Consider the following 17,414-nt stretch of genomic DNA (forward strand, 5'->3'; position numbering starts at 1 on the left):
ACACCCAGGAGTTTGAACGCAGTCTCAGCACTTACTGGCTCTGCAATCTTGGGCAAGTTACTTAACTTCTCTGAGTCTCAGTTTCTTCACTTTTAAAATGATGATTTTAATGTCCACTTAGCAGGATGTTGTGAAGATTAAATGAACATTACAGTAAACACCTAGAACAGTGTCTGGCATATTGTTGGAAATCAATACAAGGTGACTGAATGCCCTTCTTAAAAACAAGCAAACAAACAAACAAACAAACAAATAAGCCGTGTGGGAACCCTGTCACTAGGGCACCACAGAAAGGACATACTTGGTGTGGCCCAGGGTGAGCTCTGTGGGCCTCTGACACCCAGAGATAGAGTGAGCAGACCCAGATGTCCCCACTATGGCTGATTTCCTGAACATGGGGTCCATAAGCCTCAGGGGTCCATAAAACCCCTGAAATTGTAGGCAAAATGTGTGAACACACATTCATTTTTCTGAAGACAAGGTTTCAGTAGATTTTCAAAGATACATGGAGATCAGTGGTTGCCCAAGGGCTGGGGTGGAGGTGCGGAGTGACTGCCCACGGGTGACGGGTACCAGCTGACAAAACTGTTCTGAAGGTGTGATGTGACTGCACAGCCCTCCCTGTGACCGTGTTAAAGCCCGTTAAGTTGTGCACTTTAAATGGGTGAACTATATTTCAGTAAAGCTGTTGTTAAAGACAAGTATGTGTGAACAAGAAAGGTTGACAATGCAGGGAGAGCCTTGGCGATAAAGGAATGGGGTTCCTGGGCTGCTTTTAATACTATGGAGACTCTCCTGTGCCCAGTGGCCAGCAGGCCACACACAGAAGGCTGACCCGGTCGAAGGGACTGCACCAACTCTGGGTGGGAGCCCTGGTCTCAAGGGCTGGGCAAAGCTATCAGTGGCAAAGGTGGAGTTTATGAGGAATTAAAAATGAAAAACCGAATAATACTTCATGACGGGTAAACATGGAAATAAAAATTCCTACCCTGGAGCTGTTGTGAGGGTTAATTAGGCAAGTGAGAGAGGCCGGAGCAGGTCCCGGCACAGGGAGGGGGTTAATAGCATCCGTTAGTGTTATTAGCGATGGGGCATGTGCAATGCACGTTATAAATAACAGTAATGATAGCAATGTAGCAGGGGTGGTAGACAGACAGAAAGGCTCTTTATCACAGGTTGTTCGGGGGGGCACAAGAGAAAGGACAAGAAGCTGGGGGCTGCTTCAGATGAGCTCTTCAGGCCCTTCCATAGCTTTTGTCCTCACTGATCCATCTCGGCAGAGCAAACGGGCACACCGGGGTCGGGCGTGGGTCAGTAAGTGGCAGTGGGGGATGGCTCCCAGGGCTGTTCCCAGAAAAAGAGCCACCAGATTCTCAACCCTCCTTATCTTTTGTCTAGCTGCCTCCCAATGCGAGCCTCTCCTGCTATGTTTCTTTAAAGTCTTTTAAAATGTGAGCTTGCAGTAAGGAGGACCGATATAAATCACTTGAGATTAAGATTTATGGAACATGCATCCCAAGAAGGAGTGAATTCTGGATGGTAAAGTCCTCGCTCACACCAAAGTGTGCAAGGTAGAGGCACCTGATGTTTACTCAGTGACTACTCCGACCAGGGCATTCAGCTCCGTGCTTTACTTACATCATCTATTTGCATCGTTATAGCAACCCCAGAGGGTGGGCATCACTCCTACTGCATAAAGTGAGGAAAGTGAGGCTCAGAGAAGTTATTCGAATCAGCCTGTCTCATCCAAGTCCAGACACTTTCCTCTACACCAGGCAGCCCCCAGGAGCTCGCAGCCCTTTGGGAATGGGTCTGCGATTTCCGCTTCTGGCTTGAGCACCTGAGCAAGGATTCATTCTCAGCTGCAGGACAGGGTCATGAACTCCCCGGTGGAAGTCCATGGGAGTCAGGGCAGATGAGGCCGGGAGTCAGGGAAGCCATGTCCAAGATTCTTCTACTACGGTCGGGAGGGGTGCACCTCCTTCAGAGCCCGCCGCAAAGGTTGTTTGGCTTTAGAAAAATCATGGTTTTTATTTTCAGAATTAATTCATGCTTATTGGAGAATTTAGAAATGCATAACAAAAATAAAAAATCACTTGCCATCACACTGTGCAACCTTCCAGTTCTTTCTTCTGTTTGAATCTGTGTAAATGGGTACATATGTATATTCCAGTTTAGCAGGGAGTGGACTGCATATATACCTCAGTATTCATCAGCTTCAAAACTCGTCAAACTCACCACATTTTGATAAGAAAAAAGTTCCAGCGCTCAGCACTTGCTCGGGACTTGTCGAATTTGCTAGAATCTGTGTGAGTCATGCTGCCCCGCAAGAGAACACGCTTCATGACTCAGTGCTCGCCCCGTGCTCAGCGGCGAGGCACTCATCACGAGTTCCAGGATGAATTGATGACGTGCACAAGGCACCACTGTACTATTTAGCAGTTTACTCTTTTTGCTTAAAATACATCAGAACTCTTTCCAGTGTAACTGAGCACTTTGCTACAACGTAACTTTTAATGTCTGTGTTTCTCATGTGATTATTCAATAGTTTTTTAAAAGGGCTTAAGCTACATTTTAAAAGTCTTTAATGGCACTCCCCTCTCTGATCATCAAGAGAGATGGCCAGATGCCCACAGAATGTAAGACAGTACAGGGACCCAGGGGTACACCTCATGGAGACCCCACGGGGGTGGAAGGGACAGGCAAACATGGAAAGGGAGATGGGGAACTCCTAGTCACTGAATACATACCAGCAGATTCTGGTTTGGGGGCCCCTTCTTCTACTCCCCACCAAAACACAGGTCCCTTACCTGTACTGGCATAGCCCAGAGGTTTGGGCACAGGAAGAAAAACCACATGAGCTGGTTGGTGTCGATGGCAACCAGGTTACAGATCTGCCCAGCAGTCATCTCCCCCATGGATAGGTTGGATGTGGACAGGTGCATAATTTTATTGTAAATCTTGGTCTAGAAATGAGAGCAGAGTATTGCACATTTGTCATCGTTATCATCCCAGTCACCACCCCAGATGCCACATGTCTGGAACGTGCCAGGGGCTTCCCAGACATTCCCCCTACGGAGCCCAGAGCAGCTCCGTAAGAGGCCCTGCATTATGGTTCCGATTTTAAAAAAGATGTGGCCAAGGCTCAGAGAGGGAAAGGGCTTTGAGGACTGATCAAGCAAGCCAGTGAGGCAGCATTCAAGCGAGGAAGCCACGTCAGCAAGGCAAGCGACTCCCCCAGCAAGCAAACAACACCTCTCCCTTGGGGACAGGACTTAATTAGCTCTTAAATCTCCAAAGCAGATCCTCATGTCCAATTGTATTATTGATTTACCAGAGGCCAGTGGAGAACATACTTCGGGCCCATAAAAATGACAAAGGGAGGCAGCCATCTGTTTTACTGTGGCAGTCTCCAGACAGGGGATGGGGCATGCTCTGGGGCCAAGTTCTGTGCTAACTGAGCCTTGAAACAAAACAAGGGTTTGGCCTGCAATGGTCGTATGTGAGACATGATGTATGAGTGTTGATGGATCCCAGTACCGACCTGGAGTCCGGCCACTCTGGGGACCTGGCTCTGACCCCTCCAGGCAGATGGCAATGGCCATGGTAATGGCTCCCGGAGAGCTCTGAACCTAAAGCTCTATGGGCAGAGGGATTGTGCCTCCCAGAAAGATGGCAATTTTCAGGCTGTGTGCTCTTGAAAAAAGAAAAATGCATTCCTGTCTTAAATAACCTAGGGACTCCTGCTCTCAAATGAAATTCTATTGTGCATTCTGTTGTAAGGCGGAATCCCAGCCTTTAATTCATCTTTTGTGTAAACCTAGGCCTTTTTTCATGGGCCAAGTGTGCTTAAGCCATAAACCTATTTTATGGGTTTTTTTTATGAGCTTATATACATCACAGGAAAGGTTTACAAAAATGGCAATGACATTTTTGGACAAAACTATGTACATCCTAGGTTATGTGAAATTAGCCTTTAAAGAATAATAATGAAACTAGTTTCAGTGAGGTAGGAACAGAGACTAATCTATCAAAAAAAGCATTGTTAAGTGAAACCAGGATACACAGAAAGATACAACCGACTGACAGTATGCCAAAAATTATGTATAATACAGGAATTTTGCATAATAACTTTTCATGCAAGAAATGTGATTAGTCTCAAAATCATGAAGACATAGACTCTTATCTATAATTTTCTGTAAATTATAGATAATAATTTACAGAAAAATCTCTGAGAGAAGTTTTTTTCTAATTTGTTTCCATAATTAATGCTAGCATTTTCTTTTTGCGACATATGAATCAATCTCGCTTATGAATGCAAAAGATTCAGACAGTTTGATAAAACAATTATATGCTAATGCATTAAAGAACCACTTTGCCTCTTTTAGCGTAATTGGAAAATACGGGGCCAGAGTGTGAGCGATGACACACAAACAGGACGTAGATTTAATCACAAAACTGCGCGGCTACAACATTGGCTGTTGTTTGTGGGGATGCAAGTGTACCTGTCCCCGGAGTGGTCCAAGCAGAGGCTGGGATTTTTCAGAGAGGTTTTTTGAACTGAGCAAAAGCTTGGTTCCTCCTCGCTCTGAGCCCCTCCGAGTCTTAGAGAGTCCTTTCCTGGGCTCTTTCCAGGCAACTGGGGAAGGGCAGCACTGTCACGGGCAGCTGTTTAGGCTGTGCATGGCATAATTCCAGGGGCCCCCTGCACACGCACACGGACTACACCGAGATAACCCGAGTTCAGACCCTGACACCTAACCCCACCCAGGCTATTGCTTTTTCCTCGCAGGTCCTTTTCGACAAAGCCGCTGAGCCTAGCTCCCAGAGGACCTGTCAGTGTTCATGGTTCTGAAGCACATTTCCGAAGAATGAGGTGGCTTTGGGGTTTAACCACAGCTTCCTAGTGTTTTACTGACTTCATGGGAATCACTGGACATGGCAGAATCTGGAGCCATCCCCCCATATCCATTCTCTCCTTTTTGCCAGAAGAGTTTCTAGCAGGGCACGTGTGGCAGTCAAGATGAAAGACCCCACTTTTTAGCCTCTCTGGGCACGGCCAGGCAGCCAGTTTCTCACTGAGGGGATGGAAGGGAGTATGTGCAACTTCTGCGCTATACTTTTGAAAGAAGGCAGCAAGCATTCTCTCCTGTTGTTCTGTCTTTTTTTCCTGCTGGTTTCAATATAGATGTGGTAGTGGTGATTTCAATAGCCGTCTTAAACCCTAAGATTGAAGTGATTGAGAGAAGGCTGGCAGAGCAACATTGCAGAAAGAACCAAGGTCTCCGATGACTGTGGAGCTATTACACCAGCCCTGACTAACTATGAAAAACAAAATTCTATCCTATGTAAAGCACTTTCATCCTGGGTCTCTTCATTCCAACCTCTGAACCAAAATTCTAATAAAAACACTGGAGCATGGCCAACTCTGGCCCCCAGCTTGCCTAAAGGGACCCTGAGTCCTTCCTGACTTTGATCCTCCTTCCCACGGACTCTGAGAAGGGATCTACAGAAGGCGGCAGCAAGAAGCTAGACCCAAGGGACCTATCGGACCAGATAAGTCTCCGGCAGACCTTAGAGGCTCTCTAATCCTGGTATGTCAAACACATTTCCTGTCCTGCACCCAAAAAAAGACTGGTCTAAGAACTCTGGAACAGCACTAAAGGAGGACCCCGGGGCTGCATTTGCATTCAGCAGGAAAGAGTGTTGTGATGGATTAGTGATCTCCTCCCATTCAAAGCTGGAATGCAGGGAGGTCCAAGGGCTGAGTAGCTGATATTCAGGGTCTAGTCCAAGGCAGAACCAGGGCTAGAACTGCTACATTTCCTAAGTCCAGCCCGAGGCACTTGCCACTGTCCCACCCTGTGTTGTCAATGCTGGTTGTCTCCAAACACTGTGAAAGGGCCGTAAAGAATGATCCCTGTGTGTCCGTGAGAGCGAGTGATGTGGTTCTTGCTATGAAGTGACAAAAATAATCATCCAAGTACCTGTATTGCTCCTCTCAAGTTAATTCCGGTCTCAATGGCAACGTAGTAGGATGCTTGCAGAAATGTCCTTTGCAGGAGGAGGGCAAGGAAGAGCAGCACGGCCAAGACGTAGGCGTTAGCGAGGAACTCTTGGGATGAGACGAAGTAAACCCCGAGGAACTGTGTCTGGTGGAAAGAGAAGTTCGGAGGTGACGGTCATGGTCAGCAGGAAGACTGCCATGAGTGCCTGCTACTGTGTGCAAGGGTCATCACTGCAGGACCCACCCATGCTTGTAAAGCCTCCTGCAACTGTTTATGAGTGAAAGATCAGACTGGTAAATTAAACAATTTCTTAATTATAGGGAGGGCTGCCTATACCCACTTCAACATCCGTTTGGAGGAACAGAATGCGGCCCAGCTCGAACCTCAGGCCCCTAAATATGACTCACACACAGCATTGTGGCTGGCCCAGGGGAGCTCCCTCTGGCTGGAAGAAGAATAAATAGAGCGAATCACAGAGCAGCCCAAACCAGAACTGCTAGGACAAATCCCACGATGTGTGTTCTCGGCCACAGAAATGGAATCAGGGAAGGCCTTGTCCCACGCTCACCAACAGCCTGCTGTGCAGTAATTTCTGGACAGAAGGACCAGGGGAAAATATGGCACGGCTGTGCTCCCAGGCGGGAGATGGGAACACATTGCCTCTAACAGACTGAAAAGATTTTGGACCCACGCCCCTCAGCCTTGCGGGCTCCCAGGACCTCCTTTGAAATGTAAGGTTCGCTTGCTGCACCTCCAGCAAGATCTCAGATGATAAGCAGTGGGAAAAAAAAAGGTTTGACTTTGTTGCTAAAGATACCAGGGAACAGCAACCAGCAGCTAGAGCCTGCTTCCAAATTCAGCATCGAGAGCTCCCGGGAAAACTTTGATCTCGGTTAAGTTCACTGCTCCCCAGCAGAGCCACATCAATATTTCCATGAAGACAGACCTCTCCCCTCCTGAGGCTCTGCCCTGAACTCTGTAAGCGGTTTGGAAGGGTGTGGGAGCTGCTGCGGGGAAAACGCCCTGGGAACAAAGTGATGGGAAGGAGCAGAGGGCGGGTCCCTGACGGAGATCAGGATGAAAGGGGCAGGACTCTGAGTGGACTCCTTTCCCTAGAGTCGACATTCCTGGATCCGGGATACAGGCTTCCTGATGGGGGAAAAGGTACTGCCTTTTGGTTCAACGGGGCTCTCTAAATTGGCCCTCGCTGCTCCGTGGAGCTGGTCCTGCTTACGATGGTCTCTCCCTTGCTCTGTGGGGCAGGAGTCTCTCCCTTTTGGGGACAGCAGGAAGCAGACACAGTGAAACCACGAGGGATACCCGCAGGACTCTTAGAGGAAGGCCAACTGAGGCCTGAAGGCTCCAACTCTCTTTCTCGTTTGTCAAAGTACCAGAGGGAGAAAGGAGAAGGTAGTGAGTGGGGGTGGGTGGGAAGCAGCAAAATGGACCTTGAAATTAGGCTGCAGAGTGGGGTGGGGGTAAACCTGACCTTGCAGGGAAGCAAGGGGCAGGGCACACTATCAGGGGCTGAACTCTATACTCATAAAACCAGAATGAGAAGGGTGGCATCATTAGCCCAGTTTTATAGACGGGGAAATGGAGTTTTAGCACAGGTAAGTGGCTGGCCCCAGGTCACATGCTGTAAAGGGAGAATGTGTGAACACCAACATGTATGATGCCAAAAACACGACCCCAGACCTCATGCTTAGGGCATCTAGCCTTTTGACCTTGAGTCTTTTACTGTCAGCTCTAAGCTTCTGACTTGTGGGGGAGAGAAGCACGCCCACTTGGCTGGTTCTGAGTCAAACATGAAGTCATGCAGGGAATTCTTCTGTGCTACTGTTCTCTGCAGAGACCCAGTTCTGGAGAACAGAGCCTGCTCTTTTAAAGCAACAAAGCACATAATGGGAATTCATTCCAAAGGAGATAATTTAATGTAAGGAAATGGCTGTATGTGCAAAAACGGCTATCTTCGGATGAGAGAGGGGGAGAATGCAACAGTCCCTGTATGTAAACGTCTAACCACAGGGAGTTGTTGGGTGTATGTGACACCCAAGGGAATGCTCTGCACCCAAAAGCATTCATCGTCATGAGAGCTCTTGAGCAGCTCAGAAGGCCACACGGGTGCTGCCGCATCTCCGTGGTCAGAAAACGCACAGGGAGGGGAATGCGGGCTGGAAAAAGAAATGGATCCTGAGCGTCAGTCAGGTGTGGGTGGTACTTATTAAACGCACTCATCCACTCATCTGCATTTGCACATTTTTAAAAACAAGGCAACATGTTCTCTTGTTGCAGTTGTGACCACAGAGCCTTTATCCCTTCCCCTGCAACACAGACACCCTAGGGTCAGAAGCTGCCTTTCTTTGGATCAGGAGTTTGGTGACCTGTTAAAATAAAAATCTCCTTGCAGGTATAAGCATGAGGTCATTATTTCACCTTTCTTCAAAAGAGACAGCTTAAAAAGGATGGCGCTAGAACAGCAAAGTTTTGGTTAAGAAGTAGGTGCTAGATGAGCCAAAGAGGCGGGGGTGCTGCCCAAGGAAGGCAGGCCCTGGTGAAGTCTGGTGAGAGGAGGGTCCTGGGAGGCCATGCACACCGAAGGCGTCATGGCAGGAGAGGAAAGGCCAAGGACCTACAGCATCACATTTGGTGGAAGGTCAGGTGCCCTAATCTCACATTGCACAAGCTCTCTGGGAAGAAACTGTGTTTGTTTCCAGAGATTTCCCCAACAGTATTTAGTAAATATTTGTAAGATTAAGCAATGCATAAGATCTTCATATCCCATCTAATCTCTATAGAAGTTATTACACATTTCCCCATTTTGCAGTGGAGCCAACAGAGGCTGCAAAATGTAAGTGACTGATGAAGAGCAGAAAGTGAGTTCGTGGCAGAGGTAAGACTAGAACCCTGGACTCATGGCTCTACAGCATGACCCCCATTGCCCCTGCCTGGCCAAAGGTATGACAAGAAGGCCCCCTTCCCTTGTTCTCTGTAGCCAAAGGAGAGGGGTCACTTGAACTCTTGCTTCTGATTTTGGAAGGACCCAAAATGTGAGTTGCCTATAAGCCCCAGCCCTGGGGGGCTGTGGGTAAAAACAATGAGAACTATTTTTGGCCATGCATGGACCAACATACCCACCCTTCTGTCCCCAGCCATTTGGTGTGGTGGTTTCGAGCCTGGCCTTTGAGGCAGCCGTGTCTGAGTTAGAGTGCCGACTCACTGTGTACTCATCCTTAGGCAAGTTCCTAACTTCTCTGAGCCTCAGTTTCCTCGCTTGTGAAACAGCGCCATGGAGAGTTTCTACTTTAGAACATTGTTGTGTGGATCCAATGTGGCAATGCAGGTTAAAAAATTTAGTAAGTGTGAGCACTCAATGTATGGTAACTTCTGCATTTTTTTTTAAATTTTATTTTTATTGTATTTTTCCCATTACTGTTTAGTCCCCTTGTGCCCCCTCGCCCCCAGCAATGACCACACTGTTGTCTGTGTCCTGCATTGTTTTTTGAAATCATTCCTCCTGCGCCTCCTGGCTGCCAGGCCTACAGCCAGGAGCTCAGCATGCAGAGGGCAGATGATGCAGTTCCTGTCTTAAGGGACTCAGAGTCATGTCAAGGAAGAAGGCAAGGGGTGCTTTGCTGATGCAAGCATAGGATGTTATGGGAGCACAGAGGAGAGGCATCTGATTCAACCAGAGGAAGGCTTCCTGGAGGAGGTGACATTTGAGCTGGGTTTTGGCAGCCTAGAAGGAGTCAGTGAGGTGAATGAGGGAAGGCGCACCAGGCCAGAGCAAAGGCATGGGCGCTGTCATGAAGAGACCCACCCACACATGGATTTTGCAGAGTCACAGAAATGCATGTAAGTTCACAAAGTCACCCATAGTGATAGCCATAATTATGGGCATTCAAATGGGGTCGCAGACACACATGGAAAAAGACATACCAGCAGACACAGGGATCCAAGAAAGGACACACAAATGGCATCCTAAGCAGTTTCCAGGAGAACTCATTCAGGAATAAGCACATACACATTCACAAATCTCCATGCTCTCCCACCGAGATTTAGGGACCGGTCAGAGCTTTGGCCCTTGGACAGTACCCAGGCTGCTCCTCCCTTCACTGTTCAGCTGACAGCCTAGGGCAGCGCTGGCAGCTTCAGATGCCAGTAGTTCTTTTGAATCCAATTTCCTCACCCTCCAGCCAGATCAGCGGCATCCATGGCAGGTGACAGATTGTGGGTGGGGGTTGGGCAGGAGAGGGGCTGGAAAGAGATATATAACAAACCGTGCCCAGTCTGGGTCCCCGCTCTTCCTGGGGAGTGGCAGTGGGCACAGAAGCGTCACAGATTTGGCAGGCCATTAAGGCACTTCCAGTAATTAAAGAAGAAATAAGAAATGTGTGTCCTTGCAGATGCCAAGGGCAGTGGGATTCTTGCCAATGGTGAGTGTCCTGGAAAAGGAAGAGAGGACAGGGTGGCCACTGATGATGAAGTAAACAATGGTGCCCGGCTGGGCAGACAGCAGCGGGGTGGATACCGGCTAAGCCTTTGAAAGAAGGGCTTTCTCACAAGGGGGCTGTTAAACACTGCCACATGTAGTAGGAGAACTTCCCTCTCTGTGGGTTCCTAAAGACCAGAATAGCACCTGTCTCTCTGGGGTAGAGCTGCTGGGAGGCAGGCGGATGCACCGAGTGACCTCAGTCAGTGACCCCTTTCCCCCACTTTCTGGGCCCAGAAGCCCAAATGAAAATTAAGCCATATCTCAGGCAACCGCACAATTGAGGGTTCTTTGTTGCTGACATTAGAGACTATTTACGTTCCACTCTCATTTCTGTGTCTGTAACTTGCTGATTGTATTTGAGCCACAGGGAACGAATATTAAACCTGGTAAGGCCTGCTGCCGCAGAGGCAGGGCCATCGGTCTCAGGGATTTATGGGCCGACAAGGAGCCGGGACAAGAGCATTCCAAAGAGAGAGCAGGCAAGGCCGGAGTCTGCAAAGAGAAAAGGGAAGGTAAAGCCAGTGTTCTGATGAACATTCTAAGTGCTGGTCTCGCCATCTCTGCGGCACATCCTGTCTCCCAGCGCTCTCCTTTGGAGAATTCCACACGATTTTGGGGAAACACAGGAAGAAGAAGACAAGTAGATAAGGGCTCTGGCCTGCGTCACTTCCTCCTCATGTTAACAGCTGGCTCCCCGTGGCTGCGGGTTACCAGTTCTGCGCTTGCCTGTGGTCAGCCTAAAGCTAAAAGGTGATATCCCTGTGGACAAGAGAAGCAATCTCTTCCCTTCTCTTTTCGGACCAAGTTCGTCCAGAGGCTCAAATGCCAGAGAAGGCCTCGAAAGCCCTTGAAGTCTAAATGAGCAAAAAGAGTCCTCACTTTCCTGATTGAACAAGAAACCTGCCCCTCTGGGCCCAGCCAAGGCCCCAATGAAACACCCCTTCCGCCGTGAAGCTGCCACCACCACTGGCTGAGTTAGTCATTCCTTACAGTTCCCTGTATCTGCTTCCCACGGGCAGTCTCTAACACACAGTATAAAAACATCTCACTTAGCTTTCTCTCTCCTGCATTGAATCTTAGAATCCTTGAGTCCAGAGGTGCCAGCTTGGTAATAATAATTACAACAGTCAATTTGACATCATAGTGGTAAGTGCGCAGACTATGGAGTACAAGAGACTGGTTCACACCCTGACTCTGTCACGAACTAGTTGAAAGGCCCTAAGGAAAGTTACTTAAAACTCTCTGAGCTGCAAGTTACTCATCTGTAACATGGGGATAAAAATGCCAACCTTATAAGTCGTATGGTATGTGAATTATATCTCAGTGAAGCTGTCACAAAAAAAAATACTTACTCTCAGGGTCACTTTGGGGATTGAGATAACACATGGGTAACTCCCACACACAGCCGGGCATGTGGGGAGCAGTCAGCGAGTGGCTGTTATTGCCGTTCCTGGTCCTCATCATAACCACTGCCTCTGGATTCCCACAGCCTCACCCAGGTCTGGCACACAGTAGGGCTCAATAAACATTTGCTGAATAAATCAGACAAATGGACTTGGAGTGTCTCATATTCCTGGCCAAAAGTGCTCAGCTGATTAATTATAGCTCAAGAAAAAATTAATATGGGCCTCCTGAGAATGAAATGCTATCTGCAGTTTGGGAGCCCACAAGAGGAACAGCAGAGCGTGAGGGAGCGTCATACATTATTAAGGTCCCTAATTAGTAATTCTCTGCATCATTTTTGGACGGTCTGCTTGTGGTTAAAGGGTTATAATGATGTTCTTTCTGGGAAAATAAAACACTGAGTCTTATTAGAGGTGAAAAGTTTGCCGCTTTGTGACCATCTAAACCTATGTGGCAAGAAGGAAACAGATGAAAGAATTAAGCACCCACCCCCACCACCTCATAGTGGATGCTATTTATTGCAAGCAGAGAAAATAACTCCCCAGGAAAACTTTCTGGCTCTTTTGTCCAACAAATTTCAGCTTGTAGCATCTTTAACGCTGGCAGGGCCAGTGGATGTCATCTAATGCAGCGATTTTCACCAAAGTGGTGCAGCGGGCACACCGGTGGGCCGCAGGAATGTGTAAAATGTGCAGTGCCTGACTATTTAGCCAACAGCACTGACCTCTTTTCCCTGAGACTGTCAAATAAAAAAATGACAGCAGCCAACACAACAATAGCTGTACGGTGTAAATGAATCAAAATTATATCTATCTTTTGGTCAAATCAGCAAAAAATATATTTTTGGGTGTGCCATAGAATTTTAGTAATTAGTTTATGTGTCTCATGAGGTGAAAAAGGTTGAAAATTGCTGATCTAGTCCAATGAGTTTCACATATTTTTGAGACATGGAACTCCTTTTTAAAAGGAAATTCAATGGGAAAATCCAACCTGTTAATAAAACTGGTGCAGCTCTACATGGACCGTGAAGTGGGGGGAGAAAAAGCCTGGTGCATGGGGCTTCCCAGGCCCCCTTCCCTCGGAGCAGCCCCCAGACGCCCCTGAGGAGCCTGAGGGCTATGGGTACGCAGAACTGAGGAGGACAGGCCCCGAGCGGGATGGAGAGTCCACGAAGACGACATGAACTAAAAGCCAACAAATCATAAAAGCTCTTCTGCCAAGCAAACAAACATACTTCCGGCAGCTTTCTCAATGACTAAATAATCAGGAGAGGCACTATGGCAGTGACAGTGTAGTGGGGAGAGCAGGTGCCAGAAACCCTCTTGGAGCACGAGCTCACCTCCTGGCATTTCTGTTGACCGATGCGGAGCGTCTTCTAGATCTGGTTGGGGATATTGCAAAGTGAGGAGCGATATTGTGCATGCGTGAGATGTCTGCCCTGCTGCGGCCACAGCTCACACACATCGGCCTCTGGAACATTCTCATTCCCCACTGGAAACCTTCGAAAGGGTGCCCCACTCTACCCCTGGGTGGCCTACCTTGGGCTGGAAGACACGGTTCTCCTTCCCAAGATGGTCCACGATTCCAAAGATGCACAGGGGCCCAGCAAAGCCCAGCAGGTCGGCCAAGATGCGGAACGTGCTGCTGAGGACCAGGCGTCTCCCAAAGGCATGGCAGAGTGCTCGCCAGATGGCCCGGGCACCCTGTGGGCTCTGCATGTCCTTCTGCTGCCCAGAGAGACCCATGGCCAGGTCAGAGTGACTGAAGGCCCGTTCACTGCAGGGCCCGGCATCCCAGGAAGCCCCTGGCCCTTGCTGCCTGCGGAAACCCAGTGGCCATGTCTGCTGCAAACAGGTGAACTCCAGGGAGAAATCATGGAACCACCAAGTGCACAGTTGGGTGGGCCCTATCAATGCCAACATGGTCCAGATGGGGAAACTGATGCCAGAGTATTGATCAAGGTCACACAGCTGGTCAGGGGCCATGTGACAAGCACAGCACTGTAATGAGAGAGTGGCATATGCCATACTCACTCGTTACCACCTGCCACCACGTCTGCCTTGGTGTTTCCCCACCATGCTAAGGCTGAGGCAGCAAAGGAGAGCTGAACCGGAAGTCGGGAGACTGGCTCTGTTACCTACCAGCTGTGGGCTGGCTCTGGGGAGGTCATGACTTTCTCAGGGCCTCAGTTTCCTCCTCAGTGACATGGGGAGGTCCTTATCTGGCCCATCTCATAGAGTTATTGTAAGAACCAGGTCACAAATGCCCCTGCTCTCCAAAATGAGTGAAAATTTCCACCTTCAACCACTGAGCTCCAGAAGGAAGAGCACAGGGCATACGGAATCCAGTGGAATCACTTCCCTTCTTAGGGCTTCAGTTTCCCCACCTGGACAATGAGGGTGTTAGACCAGACGACCTAAACCTTAAGGGCCATCTCAGCTGTGACTGTCCTATGAATCTTTGGTCCTGGACTTGTCCCTGGTTCACTGTGTGACTTAGGGGAAGCCTCTGCCCCTCTCTGGGCCTCAATTTCCCCTCCTTTCCCACCATAGGTTTGACCTGATGCTTTCTGAGGCTCCCATCTGTGACTCTAATCCAGAGGGCAGGGAACGGATGCTGTGGCCATGCCCCCACTGACCGCTTGGGCATCGAAGGCCTCACGCAGCCGCCGGTAGTTGGTCAGAGCCCTCATGGCGATGGGCAGCTTCCCGATAACTCGGAGATCAATGGGCTTCTTGTGGGCAGTCTTGATGAAGGCGTTCATCCACCAGTAGGTGCCTTTGGACAGCAGGTTCACGAAGGGCTGCAGGAAGCGCACCCCCAGGTCCTGCAGGTCCTCAGGGGGCTTCACCTCCTTTGGCGTCTTGAAGAAGATGTATCTCTGTGGGGCACAGGTCATCGGAGATGGGCAAGTGTGGCTTCTCACCATTCTTCAGTTTGTCCCAGCAGCAAAGGTCTGAGGTTTTGACATCCCACCTTCAATCTCTAACAGATGGGGCCATCGTTTGTCTATTTCCAGGAAAAGGATTGCCCAACCCTCTTGGCGACCAACACCAGGGCCTCCTGACTCTTCACTGAGGCCTGCTCTGAATCCCCTGGGCTCGGTTGGGTTGGGCTCAAGTTAGATTGGGGAGGAGCAGAGATCTCCCATATATTGTCTTCTCCACAAATCTCAGGATACCAGCAGGGAGGGTTTCCAGAACGTGGAGCCATGAGGACCTGGGTTCGAATCCTGACTCCTCCACTTACTAGATTTTTGGACAAATCTTATCTAAAATGTTTCCTCATCTAAAAAGGGGGTGGTACTTTCATCACGGGGCTGCTGTGGGGGTCATTGAGGCAAAGAATGTAGAAAAGTTTTCTACTCTGCAAATTAACTAAAATCAGAGGAGTCAGAGAAATGCAAATTAAAGTGGCATTTCCTACTTATCAGATTGGTCCAAATTAGATATGGCTCTAACCCCCACTGCTGATTGGAGGAAGGGAAAGGGTTTTCTTATTCATTGCTGGTAGATTGCAGCTTGTCTGGAAGGTGATCTGCAACATCAGTTAAAATTGAAAACACACAGGGAGTTTGAACCAGCAACTCCACTCCTTGGACTCTCTCCCAAAGAAATAAAAGCAGCAATACATAAAGATATAGTAAGTGTGTTTAATACATCATCATTTGCCGAGGCAAAATCTTGGCAATCAAATGAATGCCCATTGATAGGTTAATGGCTAATAAATTATGGCTTAGCCACATGATGAAATATTATGCAGCTATTTAAAAACTAAATTAGGCATGCGACACTTGGGGGGAGTCCTAGGAGCTATCTGTTGGATGAGAAAAGCAAGATGCAGAAAACTGTGTAATATGATCCCATTATAAAACAAATATTGAGAGAAAAAACTGTATGCATATATGTTGAGAAAAAACCCTGAATAGATAGAAATTTATGGTATTGTAGTAATGGAAATAAAGAATGGGAGGACACATACTAGGCTGTTAATCTGGGTCACCTGGGGAAGGAAAGGCAGGGGGGAGGGGATGAATCTGAGAGAGAAAAGGGGGCAAGCAAAAGGCGTGTATGAAGCCACATTTACTCATTCATGTACATGTATGACAATAAGAACACATTAAAATAAGAACAAATATTCTCCCCTCCCCCCAAAAAATCAAACTTGGAGAAGCCAGTACCTGAAGCTTTGATTTCCTCTCTGTGGGATGGAGCCCAGGATCCTATGGTCTTGCTAACACAGCCTGTCACCTTGTCTCCCTCTGGGCAGCTGGGCCAGCTGGAATGTTGCTCCCCAAACTTCTCCCACTGGCCTCAACTCCCCTTTCTGAGGAAGGTATAACAAGCTGACTTCTTCTAGGACTTGGCTAAGGATTGGTGGGGTGGGACACTGTCAGAAGCCCCGCTCTAGCCCAGGTGTGTCCTCAGCTGGGTGAAAGGTGGGTGTAGCCCAGGAGAGACCCACTTACCCTCACCCTGATGACGTTGACCTCCACGAGCAGCAGCATCCCGTAGAGGACCACCAGCAGCCCCGTGAGGCAGAACCGCAGCTGTGAGAAGCCGATGTTGTGGTCGTAGAACTTGACAAACTTGATGGTCTTGGTGATGAAGGCCAAGGTCCAGTAGACAAGCAGGGCTGTGGAGGAGAGACAGAGAGCACAGGGTGTGTGTGTGCACAATGTGTGTGTGTGTGTCCTCATGTGTGTGCAAGTGTGTCAGAGGCGGTACGTGTGAACAAGCATGTGTTACAGTGGAGAGTGTGTACACTCCTGAGTAAAGGGATGTACACATGTGAATATATGAGTGTGTGATTTTGAGGTGATGTACAAACATTAAAACATTCATAATAGGCATGTTCAAAAAACAGTCTTAGAAGTCTAGCTGGTCTTTTTATTTTTTATTTATTTTAAAAAATATTTTATTTATTTATTTTAGAGAGGGGAAGGGAGGGAGAAAGAAAGGAAGAGAAAAATTGTGATGTGTGGTTGCCTTTCATGCACCCCACACTGGGGACCTGGTCTGCAACCCAGGCATGTGCTCTAGACTGGGAATTGAACCAGTGACTCCCTGATTTACAGGCTGGCACTTAATCCACTGAGCCACACCAGCCAGGGCAAGCTGGTCTTTTTAAATAGTAAGAAGAAAAATAGGAAAATTATTTCTTTAACTAAGTTGTAGGAGCTGTGCCAAGTGAGCACTTTATCATATGGTCTCATTTATTCCTTACAATAACCTAGTGACAGAAACAGTGTGTCAGGCCCCCCATTTTTAACAAAGGAACTGAGGCTCAGAAGGATCAGGTAATTGGTCCAAGGTCATGGAGTCATTAAGTGGCAGGACTGCCCATACGCTCCACCCTATACTGGCTTCCTTGTGGAATTTCCAAGCCGAGAGGATCTTAACAGTCCTTCATTCCAGCCCTTTAATTTTTCATATGAGGACACTGAGGCCCAGAGAGAGGAGATGACCTGCCCAAGCTCACTGCAAGCTAGTAACAGAGAAAGGGCA

At 48.3% G+C, this 17,414-nt stretch overlaps 1 protein-coding gene across 7 annotated transcripts in view; it reads right to left on the reverse strand.

The window, feature by feature from the left end:
- ABCC8 (ATP binding cassette subfamily C member 8) overlaps positions 1 to 17,414 on the reverse strand; it is a 74,540-nt gene that overhangs the window by 46,338 nt on the left and 10,788 nt on the right. For 4 of the 7 annotated variants that reach the window (XM_045825597.1, XM_045825596.1, XM_045825595.1 and 1 more), the window contains exons 4-8: positions 16,376 to 16,542; positions 14,546 to 14,788; positions 13,446 to 13,634; positions 5,988 to 6,152; positions 2,811 to 2,966 (exon numbers count right to left, since the gene is read on the reverse strand). In XM_045825597.1, the coding sequence (XP_045681553.1) occupies positions 2,811 to 2,966; positions 5,988 to 6,152; positions 13,446 to 13,634; positions 14,546 to 14,788; positions 16,376 to 16,542 (920 nt within the window). The remainder of the gene's footprint in view (positions 1 to 2,810; positions 2,967 to 5,987; positions 6,153 to 13,445; positions 13,635 to 14,545; positions 14,789 to 16,375; positions 16,543 to 17,414) is intronic. The other 3 variants (XM_045825599.1, XM_045825598.1, XM_045825594.1) reach the window with 1 other exon arrangement.

Source organism: Phyllostomus hastatus, unplaced genomic scaffold, assembly GCF_019186645.2.
Source record: "Phyllostomus hastatus isolate PE091 unplaced genomic scaffold, TTU_PhHast_1.1 phas_scaffold_585, whole genome shotgun sequence".
NCBI lineage: Eukaryota > Metazoa > Chordata > Mammalia > Chiroptera > Phyllostomidae > Phyllostomus > Phyllostomus hastatus.